Raw genomic sequence first — 19,219 nt, forward strand, 5'->3', positions numbered from 1 at the left:
CTGAAGCGAAATTTGAATGAAATGTAGTGTTATTCGCTCAGTCTTGTCGGACATTTTTGCTACTCCATGGACTGTAGCCTGCCAGGTTCCTCTGTCCATGAGATTCTCTGGGCAAGAACACAGGATGGGTTGTCATGCCCTCCTCCAGGGGATCTTCCTGACCCAGGCATAGAATGAGCATACTTATGGGGAAAAAGAGTGCATTGATTTCTTTTTTTTTAGTTTATTTATTTTAATTGGAGGCTAATTACTTTACATTATTGTCTTGGTTTTGCCATACACTGACATGAATCCGCCCCAGGCGTACATGTTTTCCCCATCTTTAACCCCCCTGCCACTTCCCTCCCCATCCCATCCCTCTGGTTCATCCCAGAGCACCCTGAGCACCCTGTATCATGCATCTTTTCTTCCAAATTGCCTCTACTGTCTTTTTCTGACATTAAAATTCATTCTTTTCAAAGCTGATTCCTAAATTCTTACCGAAACCTGAAATGGCACTCAGTATAAAGGGAAGTTCATTTCACATAGAATTCTCTAAAAATTCTATATCTCATTAGGAGTTGAAATTTAACACTGGGCTATTTTCACTCAGGTTTTATAACTTTATACTCACATGTAACACTTAAAGATTTCCTGTACATGTGTAATTGCGTCATTCACATATTCCCCCACTCTTTCTCTTCAGCTGTTCCTTTACATTCCTAAACATGTGATCAATTCCTGATTCCCTGAAAGTACGTTTCAATTTAACATGCAAATCATAGAGCACATACTCTCTGACTGAAAACACTTTCTCTGAAAGTCAGGATTCGTTCCTTCTGTCTACGGTAACAAAGGTTGAATAGTCCAGGGTTGAAAGGGAAATCGCCAGCAGAGATGAAGACAATTTCTGACACACACTTGCTCCTTCTCCCCTCACTCCTCCACACCTATAGCTTTTCACCCCACCCCCACACTCTGTATTTATCCTAGGCTTGGGGCCAATGCTCCCAGTAGACCATGTCGCCCCCAAAGTGTCAGCCATGCTCAGTGGGAGCAGCTACGGTGCATCATATTTATCTTCTTTTCCATGCAATTACCCTGGAATAATTTTCCCATTGCAGACCCACTATGTACTCAGTCTTGTAACAGGCATTTTAGAAACTATAAAATTATAAAATCTCACCTCAATTTGTCTATTAGAGCATTATTCCAAGATATAATCCATATAAGCACAAATGACAACTTATAATTCTTGTTTATTATTAAAGCTTGTATGTATAAAGGAAATGAAAATATTGTGATTCAGAAAAACCAAAAATATTTCCTAGTGATATAGCCTGGTGAGCAATAATCAATATGGTGAAAGATAAATAATCAAAGACTTCTAGTCGGCTAAACAGGCAACCTGGCAGTTAGATTTATACACGTGTTTGTTTGCCTCCTGCAAAGATTAATGGAACATATTAGAAACATATTATTTTCATTTTAAAGTGAAATAAAAATCAACTCACTTGAGTGTAGTAGAATTTGACTGGCTCATTTAATAAAGTTTCTAAGTTTAATGGATTCCAGGAAAATTTTTGCTCAGAAGTCAATTTTTTAATATAGTAATAAGCCTGAAAAATAGTAACAGGAATCTAGAGTATATTGCAATGACTATTTCAGGAAAAAATGAATTTCTCTTATAATGTATTAAAAATATATTCAAGCATGATAAAGAGAAAAGGAGACCAAAAAAGCTGAACCCTAACATCAAACTGTCACATATATATGCCACCAAAACCCTAAGGAGGTTTACCTTAGGGAATATTATTTAACTATTGCCTTGAGACCACATATGGGGCAATTAGATGAAATAATGCCCTTGTGATACTTTGGTTGCATATGCATTTTTTCCCAAAGTTTGGGGAACAATTTCATCATGGTCTCTAGTCCATTTATCTTTCAAAAATGTTAAACTAGAGACTATATTTTTGCCTTTAAATACTTGCAAAATGAAGAAACATACTAAAGCAAAATCAGCTATTGGGTAACAATCCAAAGATTCTTAATTTTTGTTGAATTTCTGGTTGTCCCTCTGTATTTGTATCTGTGGGCTTCCCTCATAGCTCAGTTGGTAAAGAATCCTCCTGTAATTCAGGAGACCCCAGTTCAATTCCTGGTTGGGCAGATCCCCTGGAGAAGGGATAGGCTACCCACTTCAGTATTCTTGGGCTTCCCTTGTGGCTCAGCTGGTAAAGAATCCTCCTGCAATGTGGGAGACCTGTGTTCAATCTCTGGGTTGGGAAGGTCCCCTGGAGAAGGGAAAGCTACCCACTCCAGTATTCTGGCCTGGAGAATTTCACGGACTGTATAGTCCATGGGGTCGCAAAGAGTCTGACACAACTGAGCAACTTTCACTTTCTCTGTATCTGAGGGACATATTGATGTGTTTTGATGCAAAATTTATACAATATGAATCATATTATAGTGTTTTTTATCCTTTCTTTAACATTGTGTTGTGTTTTCATTTTCTATAAAAACCATTGCTTTTCTTAAGATAACACAACTTGCATCACTATTACAAATATGAGCACAATTCTTTTTTATTCTTACATTTATTATTGAAATTGCAAAAAAATCTGGTATTCTATTTTTCAATTTGTAGTCTAGGTTTATGGGAAGTATAGTATATTTATTATTTAAGAAGCTGCAATATCTTAACATATAAACATCTCAACTCCAGTGACTTAATTTAATAGAACAGGGAGCAGCACTTTTTTCTGGCAAAAGCTGTACAGTAAATACTTTAGCCTTTGTGGCCCACATAGTCTCAACTTCAGCTATGCACTTTTGCATCTTGCAGCATGAATTCACCTGTAGACAATACATAAATCAGTAGGCATGACTCTGTTCCAATAAAATTTTATTTATCAAAGACAGTAGGACAGATTTGGTTTGCAGATCACATCTTGTCAACCTATGAAATAGAATGTATTTCTTGATTGTTTAAAGTCTAAAATTATTTCCAGATCAGTAGGCAGATATCCTCTGAGTGGCAATGCAGAGACTTAAGCTTGTTCTCAAACATGGCTTATGATAATGTAATGTGACTGGGTGCCTGTGTGTTAAGTCACTAATGGTGTCTGACTCTGTGTGAGGTTATGGACTGAAGCCCGCCAGGCTCCTCTGTCCATGGGATTCTCCAGGCAGAATTCTGGAGTGGGTTGCAGTGCTCTCCTCCAGGGGATCTTCCCAGCCCAGGGATCAAACCTGTGTTTCTTGGATTGGCAGTTGGGTTGTTTACCACTAGCGCCACCTGGGAAGTTCAACAATGGGATTGACATGGTATAATTATAATGTAGTGAGAGAAATAATGATTCGCTTTAAAAAATACTACACTTATCTGCATTGCCGCTGTGCATGATATTTTTGTGTTTTGCTTATTTATTTTTCATTAAGCTTTCGTCAAGCATATTAAGAGTTCTCTTCACATGTTGAGACACTTGAATAATGACCAAGATATCTCCTGATCAATAAAATCACAATAGGACTTTGAACTTTGAGTCAAACTGTAGTGCTTAGATAGATTGAAGGGATAAGAAAGAAAAGCAAAAGACATTTTTAGCAGAGAAGACAGTCTGAAACAAGGTAGGAGTTTGAATGTTCAAATTTTTTTCAGTTAAAAGTGGAGTTTATGCAGGGCAAACTTTGGGAGATGGTAAGGGACAGGGAAGCCTGGCATGCTGCAGTCCGTGGGGCTGCAGAGAGTCTTCCATGACTGCAAGACGGAACAACAAAAAGTATGAGATGGGGTCAGAGGACCAGAGAATCTAAACTGTGTAAGAATGCAATTAGGGTTAGTGCCGAGTGTTGAACAGAGCTGAAATGGAGTTCCACGCCCACAGGACAAGTGTGTAGTAATGAAGAGATTGTGGTTGTAAAACGGTGTCGACAATGGGAATGAAATTGATTCTGTTTCAATATTATAATCATGGCATTCAATGTGGTTGCATTACTAGCTGATGTAAACAGAAAGAAGTAACTCCCATTTTCATTTTGATTCAGAAACAAACATTATGTTCTTGACAACATTTCGCTGCAGATAAGTGAATAATTCCCAGTAACTAGCAATAATTATATAGGCACCTAAAATGTGAAGTAATAAACAATGAGGTTTAATATGGGAGCTAGAGCATCTGATAAACCAGTCAAAGGCCTGAAGATATCTGGAACACAGAAGGAAAACAAAAGGAGACTCTTAACACTGTCTTCAAATATTTCAAGGCTAAAATATGAAAGAAATGCTGGCCCTTTATTCTGTGTCCTGAGAAGAGAAATTTAATTTTAAATGAATGAACTTTTAAAAGCCACAGGAAGCTAATTTCAGAATAACAACAATAAAAGAATTTTCTTTTTTTCTCCAGTGTCAGTGAACAGAATAGTGTGAATGACTCAGAATCTCTGGGTTGCCCAGTTTCACTAGAAGTGTATAAGAAGGGGCTCTAGAGACACAGACTTTAATGTCAACAAAAGGAAGGGGGAGACCCTTCAGGAAGAATGCAGACAAGATATTAAATTCCACACTGTCTCTCTACGTTTCCCATATTCTGTGACTGGTCCTCACATTGGCCTAGAGATTTCACTAAGATCACTCTTTGCTTGGTGTTCTCAAAATACTGTTTTAAAATTATCAGTATGACTCTCAAAATCCATAATTTACACACCCTGTAACAGGTTGATTTAACTACTCCATCTGATAAAATATCTATTACTATAATTAAGTAGTACATCCTAACCACCTTAACACAAAAGGATTCAGTTCAATACAAACTTTGTTAATCTTTGTCTGTAACTGAGGAGGGGCTTCCCTGATGACTCAGATGGTTTAAAATTCTCCTGCATTGCAGGAGACCCAGGTTGGATCCCTGGGTTGGGAAGATCCCTGGAGGAGGGAATGGCAACTCACTCCAGTATTTTTGCCTGGAGAATCCCATGGACAGAGGAGCTTGGTGGACTCTAGTCCATGGGATCACAAAGAGTCGGACACGACTGAGTAACAGCACAGCACGCAACCGAGGAGATCATTCCTATAAGTGTATGTAGGTAAAGTATACTTTAAAAAGCAAGAAATTGAATTCAAAAGAGCCTCCTAAATTCAGTATTACATGTAAATACGTAGTTTTAGACAGATCCCTGGTGCCTCAGATGGTGAAGATTTGACCTGCAATGCAGGAGACCTGGCTTCTATCCCTGGATGAGGAAGATTCCCCCGGAGAAGGGAATGGCTACTCACTCCAGTATTCCTGCCTGGAGAATTCCATGACTGGAGGAGGCTGGTGACCTGTAGTCCATGGGGTCGTGAAGAGCCTGACATGACAGAGCAACTAGCACTTGCACCTTTCCCCCCAGATACTTCTGAGAATGGCAAGTATGAAGTGCAGGCCATCACGAGCACCCTGGTGTCCAGGGTCACTCAGTGTGCTCACAGGCAGTTTTATTTATCTTCCTCTGATCTAACTTGGGCCTCCAGTCTGGCACACATTTCAGAAAAGATTAAAGAATTAAAGTAAATCTGATCATCTCAGTCCAGTATTATTTCTTATTACACAAGAGATTATTTTTTCCCCTTAAGTTTATATACAGTTTAAATACTAGTTTGACATAACGGGAAGGAGATGTTGGTCTTATTTTCCTCCAACATTCTCAGTTTGACCCTACATTATCTATTTGTGGTCTCATTCTCAGCAAAATTATATAGTAATTGGTAGAATTTTTTCATATGATCGAAGAGTATAAAGTGCTAATCTCTCAATCATGGCTGACTCTTTGCAACCCTGTGGACTGTAACCCAGTAGGCTCCTCTGCGCTTGGAATTCTCCCGGCAAGAATACTGGAGAGGGTTGTCATTCCCTTCTCCAGGGTATCTTCCTGACCCAGGAATCGAAACCAGAATCTCTCACATTCTAGACAGATCCTTTACCTTCTGAGCCACCGTTCCGTTCCCTTCCGTTCAGTCGCTCAGTCGTGTCCGACTCTTTGCGACCCCGTGGACTGTAGCCTACCAGGCTTCTCCGTCCATGGGATTCTCAAGTAGCATAAAATCCCTCCACAAATTAGTAGCAAACAGTATGAATTTGTCTTTCCCTAACAAGTGATGCAAACAGCATATCCACTAGATGGCAGAGTGACACTGTAATTTAAATCCGTTCCGTTCCGTTCCGTTCAGTCGCTCAGTCGTGTCCGACTCTATGAGACCCCGTGAACTGTAGCCTACCAGGCTTCTCTGTCCATGGGATTCTCCAGGCAAGAATACTGGAGTGGGTTACCGTTTCCTTCACCAGGGGATCTTCCCGACCCAGGGATCGAACCCGGGTCTCCCGCATTGGAGGCAGACGCTTTAACCTCTGAGCCACCAGGGAAGCCCAAGGCACAAAAAATGTGCATTGATTGCTTTAGAGAAAGTAGCAGAAACTGATAGAAAGCAAGATGTTTGTGGTTTAAATATAACTTTGAACACATTTTATTCTGTGAAGGAAAGCTATGACCTGTCGTGTCGACCAACAGAGGATGCTGAGGCCACCAAGGCATCAGCACGGCTCCTGCACCCCCACCCCCCGCTCAGATCGGTGAGCCCTGAGGAATTCTGGATGGAAACAGAGCTGCACCCTGAGGGGACACAGGATAGAAAAGAACAGGGTACTGGCCCTAAGTAGTTAAGATGCAACTCAAAGGGATGACATCAAGGAGGCCAGACTGTTCCCTCTTCCCAGGCACAGAAAAGCCCTAAATTTATTAACGTGAGCTATCTAGTTTTCTTTAATTTACGGTAATCTTCTGACGGTCTGACTACCTGGTTTTTGTTGCAAAATGCATATACATTCTGACTCCTCCCTTCTCTTTTCAGAGCAGTTTCTCTGAACTAACTGAGACATTGTCTTCAAGATTTGTGTGTGTGGCCACTCAGTCGTGTCCGATTCTTTTGTGACCCCGTGGACTGTAGCCCACCAGGCTCCTCTGTCCATGGGATTCTCCAGGCAAGAGTATTGTAGTGGGTGGCCATTTCCTCCTCCAGGGGATCTTCTTGACCTAGGGCAATCCCTGGGTCTCCTACATTACAGGTGAATTATTCACAAGACCAGGAGCTGACTGTGACTCAGATCATGAACTCACTGCCAAATTCAGACTTAAATTGAAGAAAGTAGGGAAAACCACTAGACCATTCAGATATGACCTAAATCAAAGGAGAAGGCAATGGCAAGCCACTCCAGTACTCTTGCCTAGAAAATCCCATGGATGGAGGAGCCTGGTTGGCTGCAGTCCATGGGGTCGCTAAGGGTCGGACACGACTGAGCGACTTCACTTACACTTACTCATTTACTTACTTCACTTATGATTATACAGTGGAAGTAAGAAATAGATTTAAGGGACTAGATCTGATAGATAGAGTGCCTGATGAACTCTGGACGGAGGTTCGTGACATTGTACAGGAGACAGGGACCAAGACCATCCCCATGGAAAAGAAATGCAAAAACGCAAAATGGCTGTCTGAGGAGGCCTTACAAATAGAAAAGAAGAGAGGCGAAAAGCAAAGGAGAAAAGGAGAGATATAACCATCTGAATGCAGAGTTCCAAAGAATAGCAAGGAGAGATAAGAAAGACTTCCTCAGCGATCAATACAGGAAAACAACAGAATAGGAAAAACAAGAGATCTCTTCAAGAAAATTAGAGATATCAAGGGAACATTTCATGCAAAGATGGGCTCGATAAAGGACAGAAATGGTATGGACCTAACAGAAGCAGAAGATATTAAGAAGAGATGGCAAGAATACACAGAAGAACTGTACAAAAAAGATCTTCACGACGAAGATAATCACGATGGCGTGATCACTAACCTGGAGTCAGACATCTTGGAATGTGAAGTCAAGTGGGCCTTAGAGAGCATCACTACAAACAAAGCTAGTGGTGGTGATGGAATTCCAATTGAGCTATTTCAAATCCTGAAAGATGATGCTGTGAAAGTGCTGCACTCAATATGCCAGCAAATTTGGAAAACTCAGCAGTGGCCAAAGGACTGGAAAAGGTCAGTCTTCATTCCAATCCCAAAGAAAGGCAATGCCAAAGAATGCTCAAATGACCACACAATTGCACTCATCTCACATGCTAGAAAAGTCATGCTCAAAATTCTCCAAGCCAGGCTTCAGCAATATGTGAACCGTGAACTTTCAGATGTTCAAGCAGGTTTTAGAAAAGGCAGAGGCACCAGAGATCAAATTGCCAACATGCACTGGATCATGGAGAAAACAAGAGAGTTCCAGAAAAACATCTATTTCTGCTTCATTGACTATGCCAAAGCTTTTGACTGTGTGGATCACAATAAACTGTGGAACATTCTGAAAGAGATGGGAATACCTACCAGACCACCTGACTTGCCTCTTGAGAAACCTGTATGCAGGTCAGGAATCAACAGTTAGAACTGGACATGGAACAACAGACTGGTTCCAAATAGGAAAAGGAGTACGGCAAGGTTGTATATTGTCACCCTGCTTATTTAATTTATACGCAGAGTATATCATGAGGAACGCTGGGCTGGAAGAAGCACAAGCTGGAATCAGGATTGCTGGGAGAAATATCAATAACCTCAGATATGCAGATGACACCACCCTTATGGCAGAAAGTGAAGAGGAACTCAAAAGCCTCTTGGTGAAAGTGAAAGAGGAGAGTGAAAAGTTTGGCTTGAAGCTCAACATTCAGAAAACGAAGATCATGGCATCTGGTCCCATCACTTCATGGGAAATAGATGGGGAAACAGTGGAAACAGTGTCAGACTTTATTTTTTTGGGGGGGGGCTCCAAAATCACTGCGGATGCTGATTGCAGCCATGGAATTAAAAGACGCTTACTCCTTGGAAGGAAAGTTATGACCAACCTAGATAGCATATTAAAAAGCAGAGACATTACTTTGCCAACCTAGGTCCGTCTAGTCAAGGCTATGGTTTTTCCCGTGGTCATGTATGGATGTGAGAGTTGGACTGTGAAGAAAGCTGATCGCCGAAAAATTGATGCTTTTGAACTGTGGTGTTGGAGAAGACTCTTGAGAGTCCCTCGTACTGCAAGGAGATCCAACCAGTCCCTTCTAAAGGAGATTAATCCTGGGTGTTCATTGGAAGGACTGATGCTAAAGCTGAAACTGCAATACTTTGGCCACCTCATGCGATGAGTTGACTCACTGGAAAAGAGTCTGATGCTGGGAGTGATTGGGGGTGGGATGAGACGGGGACGACAGAGAATGAGATGGCTGGATGGCATCACCGACTCGATGGACATGAGTTTGAGTTAACTCCGGGGTTTGGTGATGGACAGGGAGGCCTGGCGTGCTGTGATTCATGGGGTCGCAAGGAGTCAGACACAACTGAGCGACAGAACTTAACTGAACTGATTCATTATCTGAGCCACCAGGGAAGCCCCTTATTTTCTAGTGTTAAGTCCATAGAATAAAAAATAATTCTGCTTTTAGGTTTTTTTGGTTTTTTGTATTTTTGTCAGTTGGTAATTTCATGTCGCTTTCAGGAATAAGGAAACCAGTGTTCAAAGATGGCAATTTACTAGATCACATTCAAGCATCAACTCACCTTTGATTTTTATCTTTGTTTTTCTAATGTTCGTTTTTGAACTAGGAGTGACATGTTGGCTCTTGGTCACTTACATAATCACATAGTTTAGGTAATAAAGAGTGTTAACACTTCATTTCAATTAATTTTGTAAGAAGTAAATACACAAGAACATGGTTAATAACATGTAGATATTAGTATAAATATTAAAATACAAAAGCAAATACTATTAATATATTATAAAAACAAGAAAATATAATGAAGTTATAATGTTATTAACATATATATATATAATTCAATTACAAAGCAAAAATATTCATAAGCCAAAAACTATAGGAGATGAGAGGAGAAATAAACAGACTGTAAATTCAAACTAAAAACAATATATGATATATATATATATATATATATATATGTGATTGTGTTTCTGTTATAATCCCAAATAACACAATTACATATATATCACAGAAATCTACTAATAAGGAATAGAATTTTTTCCAATCTTTCTTAAGCAATTTTAAAAATTGACTGTGTCTTAGCCCATAAGTAAAACACAACAATTTTAATAATAAAATTATCATTTATTGGTTACTAGCAAATACAAGAGTAAATAAGGCAGTCCGTTTAAAACTAAAATCATGCCTTTAAAAAATTACAAAGGAATAATGTAGACTACCATAGCAAAAATTACTATATGAGATGTAATATAGGTAATAATCAAAATAAATTACATGGTACACAGCATACTGATATCAACAAAATTAAAATAAATAAAGCATTCTTCTGGCAAGGTCTATTAAAAGGCCTTAAGATACTCTTGGGACCTAAAATTTAATCACCCCACCATCCTCCCAAAAACTTTCATACCAGGGTAATCAAACGAATAAACCACGCGTTTTGCGTCTCTTTGAGGAAGATAACTGCCTGAAGTGAAATTTACCTCTAAGCAGATAAATACTCACAAGTGCAAAGAACTCTGGGTCTCAAATGACCATAACTCTAAGTGCGTAGAATGAAGAAATCTGAAGACACAGTTCAGAAAAGAGAAAAGGAAAGTGGAGGTATTATCAGTGGGACAAAACAGGCGAAATAAATAACAAATTTCTACTCACATAACCGGCAACTGAAAGCAGCTCAAAAGTCTGATAGGAAGCAGCGATTGTATAGGATTTGAGGTGCAAACTTCAGGGAAGTTTCTTTCTAAGACAAAGCAGGAAACGAAAAGGATGACAATAGAGTTATAAATGTTAGGAGAAGCAAGATGAGTAAATTGTGTTAAGGGTCTTCCAGAAACAAGATAGAAGTAACATACACACAAAAAGCTGATCACCAAAATCTCTCAAGAACCGTGCATTTTACAGAGAGAGGGATTTATATATAGATTTAGGCATATGCTGATGATGAAGCTGAAACTCTAGTACTCTGGCCACGTGGTGTGAAGAGCCAACGCGTTGGAAAAGACCCTGATGCTGGGAAAGACTGAAGGCAAAAGAAGGAGAGAGTGGCTGAGGATGAGATGGTTGGATGGCATCACCGACTCACCGGACATGAATCTGAGCAAATTCTGAGGGAGTGAAGAACAGGGAAGCCTGGCATGCTGCAGTCCATGGGGTCTCTAAAAGTCAGACACGACTTAGCAACTGAACAACAACAAAATAGATACATTCATACTTATCCGTGTATGTACGTGTGAGCATATGTGTGTGTATGTGTATTCACATCAACTTCATTTCACTACACTACAGAAGAAATCAGCACCAAACTAGAGTTCTTGTAAGCCACAGAAAACCCAAGCTTACTCCACTAAGTTATCAAAAATAAAGAAAAGAAAAAATCTGTATCCATACAATGCTACTATAAAGGGAGGGGGAACGTATAAAATGTGTCAAAACATTCCAAACGATAAATTTGTCCCTGTAATAACATCACATGTACACAAAGACACACTCACAACAGACAGAAACCGTAACACTCTGAATTGAACTGGTGCTGCTGCTGCTGCTGCTAAGTTGCTTCAGTCGTGTCGACTCTTTGCGACCCCACAGACGGCAGCCCACCAGGCTCCCCCGTCCCTGGGATTCTCCAGGCAAGAACACTGGAGTGGGTTGCCATTTCCTTCTCCAATGAATTGAACTAAATCTCCTTAAATAATTATTTGGAAATATTAAAAATACGTCATAAATGTAAAATAAAACATGAATAGAAAAAGATTATGCCAAAAAAGAGTTGGTTGGACTCAAGAAAGAGATTGTAAAAAAAAAAAAAATAGAATTTTGTGAGAAATCAAGATTAAATTGCAATGTAGAAAAAAAGGGATAGGGGACTCCTTGGTAGGTCAGTGGTTAAGAATCCACCTTGCAACACAGGGAACACAGGTTCAGTCCCTCGTTGGGAGCTAAGATCCCACCTGTGGAGGAGCAACTGACAACCCCCTCTGCAGTGAAGAGCTCAGGCAGCGCACTGAGAGATCCCTGTGCCACAGCTGAGACCAGATGCAGCCAAAGTAACTAAATAATTTAAAATAAATAAATAAAATAAGGATAGGAGAAACAAACATTGTGTGATTTCACTTACATGAAATATTAGAAGAAGATTCACAGACGCGGAGTATATTAAAGAATATCAGTGGCAGAGGGAAAGGAGGATGAGGAGTTATTAATGGGTGCGAAGTTTCTGTTTGGAGTGATGAAAATGTTTTGGAAATATAGAACGGTTACACAGTATTATAAACACAAGCAATTCCACTGAGTTGTGCACTTAAAGTTGTTAAAGTGCCATTTTTTAAAAAATGTAAGCATTTGAGGAATATGGTCTCTGGAGCTTGAATAAAATGCTGTCAGAGAAGAGAAAATGCTGTCTCAAAATGTTACTGAGAAACAAGAAAAACGTAAGTAACCACAGAAGACTTGGTACTACCTTCCGTTACAGGGACGAGGCATATAAGGGAGCCCTTTGGGTGAACTGTGGACAGAAAGTCGCAGTGAAAGACGATGAGCAAGAATGGACGACAGACTGTGGTCACTTTTCAAAGCGGTGTTGCTATTAACACACTATAGGAGATGCATGCTGAAAGAGCCAGCACCCTCCACAGACGGGACTGAGGCAGCGCCAATGTTTCCTTTTCTCACGGCTCAGAGTCTCTTTCTCTTTCTTCGCCTCTTCTTTCTGAGGTGTGGGTATTATGAGCTTTCTTTTCAGGTCATTAGAGTCTTCTCACAATTGTCCCCATAATAAAAGAGAAGCTGATTTGTACTTAGTTTCCATATACACAGAGGGAAAATATGACTCGGTCGATATAATTATTTTTAGGTCTTTGAATAATGTTCAGAAAAGTTCGGCTTGTCTTTGGTCACATTATCCCAAAGGGAATTTCCAAACTCACAGAGATACTACAATAAATGTCTGCAAGTTAAATATCTCCCAGTTAAAGTTGCCTAGAAATCAGGTAGGAACCTTGTGTTGTCTTTATTTTAATGTTCACCATAGAAGATAATAAAAGTGTTATTTAAAGAGAAATAAAGAATAGTTGCCAACATAAATGATGGCACCATTTTGTTCTCTTAAATATTAAAATAAAACTGGGAAAAGCCTTTTGAGTTTGCTTAAGAAAAAAGCTGGACACCTTACCTTAGAGAGCAGGTAAGTTCTATTTTCAGATATCTACAGAATTATTTATATAATGAGATATATTACTACATAGTCATAGAATTTACTGGGTAATTTATATTATGGTACTGTGAAATATTACATGTATGTGTGATTTAAGCCAAGTATCTGGTGAGTTGGACATGAGTTAACTTTTCCTTAATCAATCCACAATTAATCACTGTTGCTAGATCAGTATGCTTTTAGAATTTATTATTTAAATATAATGATCATTTGCCTCTTGGCTAATGTTCATTAGAAAACTTTAACCACACTTTCATTAGAAAACTTTAACCACACTTTCATACAGTCAACATTTGAAACTATTGCTCTATCTACCTGGTAATACAGAGCATTTCTTTCATGGCTACATTTTTTTTGCACAGTTCATATATGATAACTTACCCTTTCTATGTCAGTTTCATAAGGTAATAAAATGACAGTGATAAACATTCTTTCATAACTTGGGGAATGTGAAAGGGAAGCTAGTAAGGCAGAAAGTCGGTGACTCACATTTCAGTAAAGGACACAGAGAATCTGTTAAGGAAACACTCAAGAAGCAGAGTGTGTTAAATCACTCTGCTCTTACTGTCTATTAATTGCCTGAATGTGCCGTATTTGTAGCTTGAGTTTCTCATCCCTGTATTTAAAAACACCACTTATTCTATTACATGTTGGCCAAGACAAGGCTGTCTATTAAAATAGGAGGTTAGTGAAGATGATCTGAATCAGTATTCAGAATAAATGAAAGAGTGGCTAACAGGGCATGGTCAGATTTAGCTCTGTACCTTCTGGAGACACCCAGGGTGGAGACAACCAGGGTTTTAGGGCAAGTGACTGAGTTTCAATGTGTAAGACTGCTCTGAAGGGTGCAGTCTCACAGTAAGCCAAGGGAGTGAGAAGTGGGGGACGGTTACAGGGATGGATTTATGTGACCTTCAAATGATTGTTTCTAACAGAATTCTAGCAAAAATTAGAGAGCAATTCTAAGGTGATCTTTCTGAGTCTCTCTCATTCTGAAGTAAATTTTATTATAAGCATTCTGTGTTTTTATGTCTCTTAAATACATGACAAAATAATTATAATGATAATGACATGTAATTAAAGTGAATTTTCATTTCATTCTATCAAATATTGAAATAAAATTTATTTATTTGACAAATACATACCGAATACTTAAAATAATCCAAGTATAGAGTGAGGAGATAATGGGAAAACTAACAGAATTAATAATTTAATTCATGATGAGACACAGTGCCATATAATTGATTAAATGAGGAATGTATTGTATAATCTAATTCATCAAATCCTTCATAATTCGTCACTATCCAGTCACAATCTTATTATTGGAGAACTAGGTAACTAACTTACTAAATGGGAATTTCAATAAAGCCTCCTAGATTATTTTAGTCTTTTTTCCACCTAGCACAATTCCTGACACATAGTAAGTGATAACCGGTTAATGACTATTCCCACATCCAAAAGAGATGAGTTTTATTTACCTTTCTTTAGAGATTAAACAAGTAGGATGGCTCAGAAAGTTTATATAATGTGTTCCAAAGTCAAGCATTCACTATTCAACATAGATTTGAATGGCATAAATTTTGTTTGGTTTTATTTCTCATTATGTCCAGGTTAGGGAGAAAATGAGGCACTGGCCCTAACTCTCACCAAGATAAGACTGTTTTAGAGAGATAAGCTAAAGCACTTAACAGTATCTGGTAATAATTAGAAAAAAAAATATGAAGCAAGGTAGATAGTTCTAAGAACCACAAGTCTGAGAATATTTGAGTAACCATAGCATGGTGGGCTGTAGTTTGTGAAATCTACCTGGAAGTAGTAAGAATTTAATACACTGTGATAGTACTGAGCAAAGGTTGGTTTGAAACTGCTAGTCCAGGTTCACTTCTTCAGGGAATCATTAGGGCTTCCAGAGAAGAATACTTAAGTTTGAAATATAGATGATGGAGCTTTCTATATACCTGGACTGGATAAAGGGAATTTAAAATATCAGGCTCTAAAGGATCCACGGACAAGGAGAGCTGGAGGAGTTATGTTTCTTTCTGAGACTGGATCAGTTAATCTTAAAGGAAATGAGAGACAATAACCTGGAGGGGTGTTGTAAATGTATTCTGATTTGTTTGGAAAAGAATAGTCATCAACACCCAGCCACTGACTCCTCAGAATTTACGTCGGAACCATGGACAAGGAGTTAGGGTCCAGCAGAGATCCTGAAATATATAGTTTAACTCCCACTGCTTATTGATGCCTAAACTGAAATACAAAAAACAGATGTGGCTTACTCATTCCAACAAGTTAGAAAATAGAACAACGAGATAAGGAGACGATATTTTGCTTCATTTTCCAAACAGTCCAGTATTTTAAAAGAATATCTTCTGTTGATATAATTATTAAATTTTTTTGGAATATGAAAATGACACTTGTAGACATATGAGTCATGCTTTCTTATTTTCCATGGGGAAAATAGGGAAAATGCTTTCAAGTTGTTCAGGAATATAGATTATAGTTTTGAGTCATGCATTATACAGTTTCTATATTTTAAGATGCAAATTAATTTATAGGTATTTTTCACATACTCCCTCTCTTTCTAATTGCCTAGACTGAGTACATTTTCGAGATTAAAATTTTTGAAATAATTTTCAATTTGCCTGAAATATTCAAGTATTGGTAAGACAAAAGAATCTGCATTTTAAAAAGTTTTGTTTATTTTCTTGGTAATTCATAATCATTTCATTGATTTTCCACTTTTAGTCTGCAAACACACTTACCAAAATGGCATTTACATTGTCTTTTTCAAATATGATTTGATCTGCTATCTGATAAAGAATCTCAGAGGTAGGATTTTAGACAAATCATAAGGGAAAAAACTCTGAGAAGATATAAGTTAATTGATCAATTCATGCAGTAAGTCAATTATTAAATAAACAATAATCTGTGATTGAATATATAACTTATAGTGTTTCCCACCAAATCAGAAGAATATAATTTAAGGAAGAAGTTAGAAGAGAGCCCTGCATTCCTTTAAATTATTGGGAATTATTTTAAAAGCCTAAAATGTAATTGCAGTTGAATGAGATGGCTTATTTGACCACTACAAATATCCTCTCTTCACTATTGAGTATGACACATATTTAAATGTCATTTTGTGGCCACTGATGATGACTCTCATACACTATATAGATCTGCAGTTTTTCTCTTCCAAACCCTACTTTATGCACACAGATTTGAATGGCAATTTCATTGAAAATGAAAAATAAGAAGAGGAGTGTTACAGATTTGAAAAAAAATTGTGAATTTATTGGTTCTGAGGTTTGGAGTAAATGAAATAAAATATTTTAAATACTAAGGTCTTGTGCTTTATACAGTTGAAGTAGAGAATTTTGTTGTGATTTAGTGAAATGATTAATTCTCAGTAGTTCTCCCTAGTCTATGCTTCTTGAACTTCTGCCAGTAGAAAGGTATTGGTTTGTTCAAAGGTGTAATAGTTATAAGAATATTATTAGAGCTGCTCTTACATTACTTTGGGCTTCCCTGGTGGTTCGGAGGTTAAAGCGTCTGCCTGCAATGCGGGGAAACCTCGGTTCGATCCCTGGGTCGGGAAGATCCCCTGGAGAAGGAAAGGGCAACCCCCTTCCGTGGAGAATCCCGTGGAAGGAGGAGCCTGGTGGGCTACCGTCCAGGGCTCGCAAAGAGTCGGACATGACTGAGTGATTACACTACTTTACAGCAGTGACTAGGAGGAGGCGGTAAAAATAATAGGAATGGAAGAGAGAAAAGGCAGCCTGAGATCCTAAGACATGCGATGTAGGAGCAGAAAGAAGCGAACGTTTTCGGGATGGCTGATCGTTAGGAAGAGCTGAACGGCTTGAGCACGTCGATCAGAAAGAGGCCAGCTCACGCCAGTGAGTAAGACGCTGTGGAGACTAAGATCCAGCTGAGACCTGCCTTAGCCTCAGAGGCCTTACTGAGTGCGAGAGCCGACATTTTTAACGTGCGAGGTGGCTCCTTCTGAAAAATAGAGGCATTATGCTTTCCTTGTTGTCCTTTTGTTTGACTATAAAATACGGTATTCTAGCTGTAAATTAAGCACACTTGTAAATTAATCATATTTGTAAATTAGGTACACAGATATATAGCTGATATTGGCCATGTATATATACCTCATGATTCCAAATTGGTTGATTTTTTTTCTATTTATCACACTTCCACCTAGGCTAGATGGAAGGAAATTTCTCACATATAACATTATCCACATATACGTGCTTTTTTTATTTTCTCTCAAGGTTTCATTTCTGTGTCTATTTTCTCAATAACAAATATGGAGAATAGGAAAGGGATGCTTGATTTTTCTCTAAAGTACCATTTCTTGCATTCTACAAGGACATATTATCCAGTTATGTTTGATAATACATGCTGATAGAATGGTTGCATAAATATGCTGCCTTCTACAGTGTTAGTTTTAAAATCAGGTGTCAAAGTTGTTTATCAGGAATTAATATTTTCCAGACAGGGACAAAGAGAACGCAAGGAAAGCCTTTCAAAATAAAAATCAAATATTTTTCTTCAAGTTTTGAATGCTTTCCACTTTAATATGCCCATGACAAGGAATAATATGCATCATCGTATTTACATATTTGTAAAGATTGATAACTATTTAATTTCAGGTGGCTGCAAACTGCTCTGAGGCATGGAAAATAGGAATAACATCACAGAGTTTATTCTCCTAGGACTTTCTCAGAAAAAGGAAATTGAACTTCTCTGTTTTTTACTGTTCTTACTTTGTTACATTGCAATTCTGATTGGAAACCTACTTGTCACGATTTCTATCGCCTCCAGTCAACTTATGAAGCAGCCCATGTACTTCTTTCTGAGTTACCTCTCCCTCTCAGATCTTTGTTACACCTCCACTGTGACCCCCAAGTTGATCACTGACTTGCTGGCAGCAAAGAAGACCATATCCTACAATGGCTGCATGACACAGCTCTTCACCATGCACTTGTTTGGGGGCATCGAGGTCTTCATCCTCACAGGGATGGCCTATGACCGCTATGTGGCCATCTGCAAGCCTCTGCACTACACTCTGATCATGACCAGACAGAAGTGTGTTGCCATGATCGCTGCTTCCTGCACTGGGGGGTTCCTTCATTCCTTTGGTCAGTTTCTCCTGGCCATCTTTTTACCCTACTGTGGCCCCAATGAAATAGATCATTACTTCTGCGATGTGTATCCTTTGCTGAAACTGGCCTGCACTGACACCAGCAAAATCGGTCTCCTTGTCATTGCCAATTCGGGCCTCATGGGCCTGGTGACTTTTCTGGTCTTGCTGATATCCTACGTTGTAATCTTGTCCACTGTCAGGTCCTACTCTGTCGAGAGTCGCCGCAAAGCTCTCTCCACCTGCAGTTCCCACATCACTGTGGTTGTCGTCTTTTTCGCTCCTTTATTCTTCATTTACATTCGACCAGCAACTACTTTACCAGAAGACAAAGTGTTCGCTCTTTTTTATACTATCATTGCTCCCATGCTCAACCCTCTAATCTACACGCTGAGAAACTTGGAGATGAAGAATGCCATAAAGAAACTCTGGTGCCATATCACGGAAAGAAAGGAAGTGAACTAAAATATACCTCTGATTTTCACCGCTGAACTTGTTGAATATATGAATTTTCTACACTGAAGACTTTAAAATGTATAACGCTTGCCTTATATGCTTTTTTGTTTCATATTTTTTTACCAATATATAGATTTAAGTATGAGCAAAAACTTACAACTTCCTGGATTTATCCAGACTCTCTGCTGTGCTCTTTTCTAGTTTTCTTGTTTTCTTATTTATGTCTCCTCTTCCCCTCTGATCTTTTGGCTGTGTAATCAATTTAGATATTTAGCAGTAGACTATCAAAGGCATCATGTGATACAAATCAACACTGAGAACCCATAGAGCCCATTCTTGTATGTGACTCTATTCAATAAAGTCAATTCCAG

At 38.7% G+C, this 19,219-nt stretch overlaps 1 protein-coding gene across 1 annotated transcript; it reads left to right on the forward strand.

The window, feature by feature from the left end:
- The first annotated feature begins 17,924 nt into the window (after positions 1–17,924).
- On the forward strand, positions 17,925–18,857 carry LOC129554126 (olfactory receptor 4P4-like). Its single transcript, XM_055422756.2, has one exon. The coding sequence runs from the start codon at positions 17,925–17,927 to the stop codon at positions 18,855–18,857; it is 933 nt and encodes a 310-aa protein (XP_055278731.2).
- The last annotated feature ends 362 nt before the right edge of the window (positions 18,858–19,219 follow it).

This window comes from Moschus berezovskii, chromosome 14, assembly GCF_049115385.1.
Source record: "Moschus berezovskii isolate FMDL1 chromosome 14, NW_MosBer_1.0, whole genome shotgun sequence".
Taxonomy (NCBI): Eukaryota; Metazoa; Chordata; class Mammalia; order Artiodactyla; family Moschidae; genus Moschus; species Moschus berezovskii.

What these genes read in the sequence shown, in the direction of transcription:
- LOC129554126 (XM_055422756.2), top strand. Translation starts at nt 17,925, where the DNA reads ATGGAAAATAGGAATAACATCACAGAGTTTATTCTCCTAGGACTTTCT.